The 8,686-nt window shown below is 43.4% G+C and overlaps 2 protein-coding genes across 3 annotated transcripts in view; one reads left to right on the forward strand and one right to left on the reverse strand.

The window, feature by feature from the left end:
• fkbp1b (FKBP prolyl isomerase 1B) overlaps window positions 1-2,778 on the reverse strand; it is a 7,617-nt gene extending 4,839 nt beyond the window's left edge. The window contains exons 1-2 of the mRNA XM_034899499.1: window positions 2,477-2,778; window positions 1,740-1,787 (exon numbers count right to left, since the gene is read on the reverse strand). Of these exons, the coding sequence (XP_034755390.1) occupies window positions 1,740-1,787; window positions 2,477-2,513 (85 nt within the window). The 5' untranslated portion in view covers window positions 2,514-2,778. The remainder of the gene's footprint in view (window positions 1-1,739; window positions 1,788-2,476) is intronic.
• Window positions 2,779-3,018: 240 nt separating this feature from the next.
• wdcp (WD repeat and coiled coil containing) lies at window positions 3,019-8,440 on the forward strand. Of its 2 annotated transcripts, XM_034899494.1 has the most exons (5): window positions 3,019-3,188; window positions 4,179-6,093; window positions 6,418-6,538; window positions 7,237-7,486; window positions 7,873-8,440. In XM_034899494.1, exons 2-4 carry the CDS (start codon window positions 4,180-4,182, stop codon window positions 7,428-7,430), a joined length of 2,229 nt encoding a protein of 742 aa, XP_034755385.1. In that variant the 5' UTR covers window positions 3,019-3,188; window position 4,179; the 3' UTR covers window positions 7,431-7,486; window positions 7,873-8,440. The 2 variants fall into 2 exon arrangements, with proteins under 2 accessions (XP_034755385.1, XP_034755386.1); XM_034899495.1 differs by lacking the exon at window positions 3,019-3,188 and having other exon boundaries at window positions 3,934-6,093.
• Window positions 8,441-8,686: the final 246 nt, after the last annotated feature.

The raw sequence follows: 8,686 nt of genomic DNA on the forward strand, positions 1-8,686 counted from the left end.
GCACTCACATAGCTGTGTGTCTATGTGCTCCGGCATGTGTGTGTCTGTCTGCATGTTTAAAATCCCAAAAGTGCAAGTGAGGATTAAAAAAGGAACAGCAGTGAGCGAGTGAGAGAGAGAGAGAGAGAGAGACTCTGTGCGGATGGGGCAAATGCTGAAACAGGATGGGTCTCTAATCTCATTATGTACTGGGAAATCACTATCTCCCTCTCTTACTGTTTCACTTAGCTCTGCTTTCTGGAAAACTAACACCAGTGCAGGGTGCAGTGGAGGGTGATGTCTGTGGTTCTGCACCAACAGCCAGCTGGATGGACTTGGACAGGCCTACAGTATGTCCCAGATCTACAGCTAACCTTTATTACCAGTACTACCTCTTTATCAGCTCTTGCCCTAATCTTGTATTTGAGCTTTTAAAATAAAACAAATGTGGGTTACTGTCAGTCTTTATTATAGCCTTCTGATCAAAAACGTTATTTATGTAATCTTAAATCCTCATTAGTTTAGCTTTCATACAAATTCCTGGATAATTTACGCACACTGGCTAAACAGTTAATACCAATTAATAGGGATTTCCCAAAATAGACTGATATTTATTCTGTGAGTGTTCTAGGATTACTTTTGGCCTGATAAACTACACACAACACATGTGAATGAATTTAAAATAAACTGAGAAATACTTTATACTGATATGAAACTTTCTTAGGTCTTATTTTCATTTGGCGTGCGGCTCTGCCTTTAAAAGACCCCATGTCATGATGGGATTTTGACAATGGAGCACAGGGTCCACAATAAGTACAACCTTAGAGTGGGGTTAAGGTGCAGATGGAGACTAAAACTTATTATCTGCTTTGGTGAAACCAGGTTACTTTTCCCACTGTTCTAAATAGAAAACAGCATTTGTTATCCAGAGTTGGCCTCACTATCACACACACACACACACACACACACACACACAAAAAGTCAGTGCTGCCATACTGTAACAGATTAAGACAACCATGTGAATCCATCTTAAATGGGAGGAAAATCCCCAGCACGAGGGACAAGCATAGTTGGCTAAAGACTAATACTTGCATGCAAACACATCCACAGACAATACAACAATACTCACAATCAAACTTGTTTACAACAAAGCCCAAACTAGGGAGTGTACAATAACTTTAATAGCCATGTAATAACAATGATAAACAGACAGACTGATGACTGTGAACTAGGTTTTGTTTACTTTCTGTCTGACCTAGTTGTCTGGACTGTCAACCCCAGGGCACAGAATAACCCCAAAGTCTCAGCGTCTTTCTGCCCCGCCTCACAATTGGCTAATCTGACAGGAGACAAACAGAAAGAAAGGGCATGTACGTGTGTATGTGTGTGCATGTGGGTTTGTGTGTGTGTGTGTGTGTGTGTGTGTGTGTGTGTGGGTGTGTTTTACGTGCATGGTGCAAGTTTCAACAGTCCGTAAAATGGCATTGACACCACAAGACATCAAATTTCTCCTACAAAACAAAAGAAAAATAATATTGTGTGGGTGGGTGTGGTGGCAGCTCCACCCTATCTTTGAAACTATAAGCGACACACAGGTGCATACATGTCTCGCAGACTGGGTACACTGTGAGAGCTGGGCAGTAAACTGAATTGTCAAAAAACACACACACACACATACAGGCGCACATTTCCTCTCAACAAGGAGACAGGAAAGCTGTATGGCTCCACGATTGTCAAATTTCAAAGAAAGGGTCGGTTACCTATGTAATGAACAACACATGTCTGGCCTTTCTTGGGAAATGTTCTTCCTGTTGAAAGGAGAGAGAGACAATAGTTAGGATATTGTGTGTACACCTCAGAATCTGTCAGGCTTATCCTGTAGACAGTGACTGGGTTAAGCCTGGTGAGGTGTTCCTGGCAGCTAGGAATGCAATACCCTCCTTATGCCTGCAGACATATTGTAGTCAGATATGCTTCTTAGTATCATTCTCATTTTGAAACTTTAGCCTGGAGGCTTCTTTTTCCAGGACAATCAAATGTGTTATTTGTTTTACACGGATACACAACTCTTGAGGACTCTTGCAAGACAACCTGACAATATCTTTATTCTGGCTGCCAAATATCAGTTACCTTGTGAACAAGTTCTTAATTTAATGAGGTTTACACCGATAATGCTTTCCGAGGTAACCCGTTCAAATGTAACGTACTGTATACGTAACGTATGGAGAGTTCGAGAAAATCGCTGTGCAGGCGTCAGTGATGACGAATAACAGTGGAAAAATTGGCTTTACAAACCCCTTATTACATCCCGGTTACAACTGTTAGTCGATCCCTATCTGACGAGGAAATTACCATACATCGTCAAACACTGAACTTGATATTTTATGTAAATTATGTTGACAATTTAAGAAGATTTAAACGACAATGTGGAGAACTGCCGAGCCGCTACACCGCAACCCAGGCATTGAAGCGCACACAATCGGATAAATTGACTCACCATCACCGGGAGATATCGTCTCGACTTCCACGCCCATGGTTGTAGCCTACTACTTAAAAAAATATCTCTGAAACATAGAGAACTACAAAGCCGTTTCGACAGACAATGTTACCCGTTTTGCAGCTACAAGTCGGGCTATATCGGTGGAAACCATGCATTCACCGACCACTACGGACCCGTAGCTGTCACGACTGTAGGGCTGCAGCCAACCGTGGGACAGCCAAGATATGTTCTAGTTTGTAGCAAGACAGCGTCGAGATCTTCAACTACACTACGTACGTCGTCTTCAACGTCGTGAAAATACTTGCGTCACACGGTGGGTGCACTTTGAAGTTAATATAATATCAACCGTTATCTTACGCAAAATTGTTTAATTTACTGGTCGAATACATTTTTAAAGCGAGTATTTACCTTGGTTTAGTTCCCTTAAATTGCCCAGTATTTCTCATGAACATTTTACATAAATGGAACACACACAACGCAGCGCCCTCGTGTGGGTAAATGGGGTTTAGACAGTGGCAAACACAGAGCAAACACAAGACGGATATGACTCAACTACATATCCCATAATGCACCGACAACGATAATGTTAGTTTAGCTTCCGAGTCAATTTGAAACGCATTTCGACCCGGCAAAACGTGATTTTATGGACGAGAAACTCAATTTAAGTGTTTAACACGGATTCCACACGAGATGCTTGAGGTTTTATAAGGTATTCGAAAAGGAAAATTACATGTTTGTGTGGAATTTTATGCTAATTGATAGTTAGCTTGCTGGACACATAGCTAAAGGTTGACAAAATATGCATTGTGAGCATGAATTGGAAAACTTCTGCGTCTCATAATTGGGGCGAAGTTTATAACCTAATTTTAACCATATATGTGATAACGTTGCTTAAGTAAGTTAGTAATTTCTTATTTTATGTAACGTCCATTCAGTTGGGTATTTTAGCTCTCGTACATAACCTGCACGATGGTCATGACATTTACATCTTACATCTTATAACTTGTCCCCTGTTACATAATCTACTTATTCAGTCAGTCAGTTTATAGGTTAATTAGGTTTATATTTTATAGTCCTAGTCAATATTTTATCATGATCTACTGCACTGTTCACTTTTTCCCTTTTGCACTATCATCATTGCACACAGTCTACCAAAGTATCTCACCATACCATGGTCATTGCATTTCTATGAGTGATTTTCAATTTCTATTTTCTTCTACTCTTAGGTGTGTGTGATATATGTGTTTATTGTGTATGATTGTCTTGCTACTGAACGCCTAAAACTTCCTTCGGGATGAATACAGTATCTATCTATCTATCTAAAATGCAATAAAAATGTAAATTATAAAAGATTTGTAACTTGCAAACCCAATTTCGATCATGGATGTTTCACCACACCTGAAAGCTAAAATGGTGTGATAAGACACTCCTACTCAACACAGTTAAGGTCATTCAGGCGTAAGCAGCTATAAGTGTTCGTCACCACTGGCTCGGCTCAGGCAGAGGGGATTAAGGCATTTACTTGGAAGGAGACACGACAGCCTTTTGCTATTCTTGATGTGCATAGATATAGCCTAGGCATAGGCAACAATAGCTACTCTTGTGCAGGACCAGACCACATTCAGGGCTCTGTCATCAATGTAAACATACTGAGTCATATTGTTTTTCTTTTTCTCTTTTGCTCCTTCATACCTGCAAGGATGGATCTTGGGAAGGCAAAGCTGCTCCGGACAGGTCTTAACACTCTACACCAAGCCATCCACCCTTTGCATGGCATAGCATGGACGGACGGCAGGCAGGTCTGCCTGACAACTCTCTTCTTCATCAATGGTGAGGTGAAATTTGGGGACACAAACGTTATCGGGCAGTTTGAGCACGTCTTCGGGCTCTACTGGGGCCCGCTGTGCTGCTCTGACTCACCGGCTTTGCTGGCTGTTCAGCACAAGAAACATGTCACTGTGTGGCAACTGCAGCTCAGTGCGCTTGAGCAGAACAAGCTGCTGTGCACTCAGACTTGTGAGATGAGCGAGCCTTTCCCCTTGCTCTCCCAAGGCTGTGTGTGGCATCCTAAACTGGACATCCTTGCTCTGCTGACCAAGAGGGATACTTCTGTGCTGTTTTCCGTCAGGGTGGACAACAGGAGAGTCAAAGCGGACATCAAAGTTAGTGGACTTATCCACTGTGCATGCTGGACTAAAGATGGTACACGCCTGGTGGTGGCTATAGGAAGTTCTCTTCACTCTTACATCTGGAATGACATCCAGAAGAGTCTTGCAGCCTGCTCCTTTTGTCCCATCTTTGATGTGGGAGGCTACATCTGTGCCATCGAGGCCACGGGGGACGCTCAGGTAGCTGTGGCTACAGAGCTTCCTCTGGATAAAATCTGTGGGTTAAATGCCGGCATAGCATTCGACATGCCGTCAGATGCTGAGTCCCAGCATAGCCACGGCTCGCATATGGTCATGTCGGAAGAAGATAACTTTCTGGACTCGAGAAGAAGATCTTTTGAATCAGACAGGTCCAGCGTCACCAGCTCAGGCCCTCTAGACCTCACCCACCTTCTGGCGAGGCACCGTCGCTCTGACCCCAGCCCTCTGATTCACCTGCGTCGCAGAGACACAATGACAGGCTCTGGCCAGGACTCCTCACACCTCATCCTGGTCACCTATGAGCGTAAAGTCACTACCAGCCGCAAAGTCAGTATCCCGGGGATTTTGGTTCCAGACATTGTGGCTTTTGACCCACGTGGCTCCACGGTTGCAGTTGCTTCCAACACCTGCAACATGGTGCTCGTGTATTGCATCACAGCCTCCGCCATGCCAAACATTCAGCAGATCTCTCTGCTGACAAACGAGAGGCCCAAAGGAGTCTGCTTCCTCAATGACAAGATGCTGCTGTTGATGGTGGGCAGACAGAAGTCCAACGACCCTGCCTTCCTCCCATCTTCTAACACGGATAAATATATTCTTCATCTGGTAACTAAAGAGCTGATGCTCGATGGAGAGGCTTCAATCCCACCATCCCCCTCTGCTCACAACCATCAGTCTAATTTCTGCGAAGGGATTAGAAGGCACTCAGAGCATGTATGCAAGGATGAAAGGGAGCGCCTGGGGATTAGGGACTTGGTGTTACCTGGAGGGGCAGTTTTTCGTTCACCAAGCAACAGGCGTAAGCTGGTGGAGGAGGTGAGGAGCGGCGAGCCCAGCCCCGTCACCAGCTCTGTGGACTTCTCCGACCGAGCATCGGACAGAGCAGCGTCCAGCGCGTCCTCCGTCACCGTGGAGAGTTTCGACATGGACCATGTCAACCGGATGACCAGCCTGGCGGTGGCCGGCCAGGCCAGCAGGGACTCCAGCCGGACCAGCTCTCCTCGTCACGAGCCTTCGGACAAGCTCCACACAGACCCGACGCTGCCTATGCCTGAAAAGACTTTGAGCACAGCAAAGGAGCGCGCACAGGAGCAGCTCATTCACAACATGGAGAGGCTTTTTACACGCTTTGCAGACGTACAGCAGTGCCTGACCGAAATCAGAGATTTTACCCAGAATGGCAAGAAGGCCCAGAGTGTCTACCCTAACGCCTGTGAACCCCCGTATGTCAATGTCACATGTCAGGTACAGTTTTACTCACTACATTTTCTCTGTGTATTTGTAACTGGCAGGGATAACAGCCCTGGCTAGAGAGATGGAGATTCCCTTTCTTTCTACAATCTCTTTCATGAGCAGCTTTTGAATGAGTGGCTTAAACGGCTTAATCAGCGGGAATTTACACTGAAAGGATGAGACAACTGAAATACCTGGGCCTGTTTAATGTGTTCCAAACACACAGCCGTGGTGTGTTATCAGAAAAAGATAATTAACTGTTATAAAAGCATCTTAGCTTGACGTCTGATGACTGGTACTCTTTTCTTTACTCTGTCCTCCTTTGTGCAAATGCAGAAGCAGTTGTCGGAAAATGTATTCATTGACGAGCGGAGGCCAGTGTTGCTGTGTGATGGGAAGCTGTGTCTGCGGGCCCTCCAAGACCTCTTCAACCTAACCATTGTGGAGATGATGTATGGTATGTGCAGCCTTTTTTGCCTCCATTTTATTTTATTTTTTCAAACAGCACTTCTGAGTTTAGTAGAAGTACATTTAAACCTTAGAATTGGTTCGTTTTTACTACAAAGCAGTATGTCTAAGCCGCCTTCTTCTTGCCTGTGAGATTAACTATGTTGTGAGGGAGTGTGTGTGTGTGTGTGTGTTAGGGAGAGGGTTAATACATTAAAACCACTTAGAGGAAACTCCTTGTAGACCTCTTGGCCTGTGTGTATTTTCAGCAGACACGCGTGTGACGGGTATCCCCAGTGAGGACACCTGGAAGTCACCAATATAATATGATAATAGGCTTCTCTCTGCAATTACTATTGTTATCTTTTTGAAACCTTCAAGTGACCCATTCAGAATGCATTTTAGTTGATAAAGAAACCCATATGTTATTGTACAATTTTAGAAAACACTTTTTAGCATTGTTACCATGCGTGAGCCATAATTGGAAGTGATTAAAGGCCTAGGTCAGATTACAAGGTTTTAAACAAAAGCAGCTTACTACTAACGAGCATAATGTTTTGTTGCAGTAGCATCATACTGTCCTAAACTGAGACACATTAGCAAGTAATAGCTATCACAAACTACATTTTGCAGTGGTTTAACCCTTTATTAGATTATTAAACAGATCCCAGATGCACAGAATGCCATAATCTCCTGTTATTTTTCCAGGTCCGTTGTGGATTGCACTCGTGGCAGATGCGGACGGCTTTGTGCCTCTGACGTTCAAGTCCCAAGAGGAACTCACAGTACGGAACGGGAAGCGGAAAGCAACCCTCCGGACTCCGGAGAACTCCCTCCCATCCAGTCCAGCCCCCAGCCATGGCCCCCACGCAACGACAGAGACCTCATATAGTGCCTATTAACACACACCTCTATGTATGTACTCATGCAGTTATAACCCTCTTATTGAAATACATGTAAGTGGGCCCTAAGGGGTGGGGGAAAAAATCGATACAGCATAGTATCGCAATATTTTCAGTGGCAATACTGTATCGATAGACAGGCGCCAAGTATGGATCTTTTATCATTTATTATATACAGTGTTGGTCAGTTTATCTGCTTGACAATCCCATTTTGCAACAATACAATTGAAGTGAGATGAACAAACAGAAAAATGTATATTTGTATAGATGAGACAGATGTTGATAAGTTTCCTTTTAGGGACGTCATTTGAAATTGGGAAAAATTAGAAGTTTGAAAAACGTTTATACATTGCACTATGTCGCAGAATATTGCAATCTGTTTAAAATTGCAATAATATCGGGATGAAATGGTATCGGGAGGCGTCTGGTGATTCCCAACACCTAGTGGACCCAAGTATGCAGTGCAGAGGGAATATGGCAAGAGCATGTAGAGTCTCACTAAGGCAGTCATATGTCAGATTTATTTTTCTATTGAAAAACAGTAGTGAGTTGAAAAGGGCTGCCTATCCAGATGTGATGTTTACATGTTGCTGCTTTGAAAGGAAAGCTTACCTGGAAGAAGTTTTAGCACCAAGCCCTGAGTTTTCTTTTAATTTCCTGTTGACAAAATGCAATGCAGTTGTGGACGACACCACGTGTAGTGCCATAGCTTTTCAGCATGTTTTAGAGATGTGTAAGACATGTTTTGAATTTGCGCTGATACAAAAACCAAGGCTTATGTATGACGTAAATGTTTTATTTGGATCTGTATTTGTTATTAATATACCACTGCAGAAATACCCACACTAAAGGGAGTGGGGAATGAAGTTTATGGAAGTTACATTTCACACATAGAATCTCTGTTTTGGCACTTTTCTTGCTGAAATGTCCCGCTAAAATGAATGTTTAACACTCAAGTGTAATTTAACCTTTGTTATACAATGCTCTGGGTTATATAAAAATCATATATCGTGGAAAAGGGTTTTTCTCCCATATATGTAACATTACCAAGCTCAGTAACACAAGTGGCCACTAGAGGGAGCAACACTCAACAGAATCTTCCATGTCAATGCTAGACAGCAGTGATCCTCAACTTGCTTTCCACAGGGGCCACAAAAAAAACACAAACCAGGAGCCAGTTCATATACAGCTTGTGATGGCGCCTGATATTAGCAACCTTGCCTACAGCAATTGAGATATGAAGTGGGAAATAGAGT

This window comes from Etheostoma cragini, chromosome 18 (genome assembly GCF_013103735.1).
Source record: "Etheostoma cragini isolate CJK2018 chromosome 18, CSU_Ecrag_1.0, whole genome shotgun sequence".
Classification (NCBI taxonomy): domain Eukaryota; kingdom Metazoa; phylum Chordata; class Actinopteri; order Perciformes; family Percidae; genus Etheostoma; species Etheostoma cragini.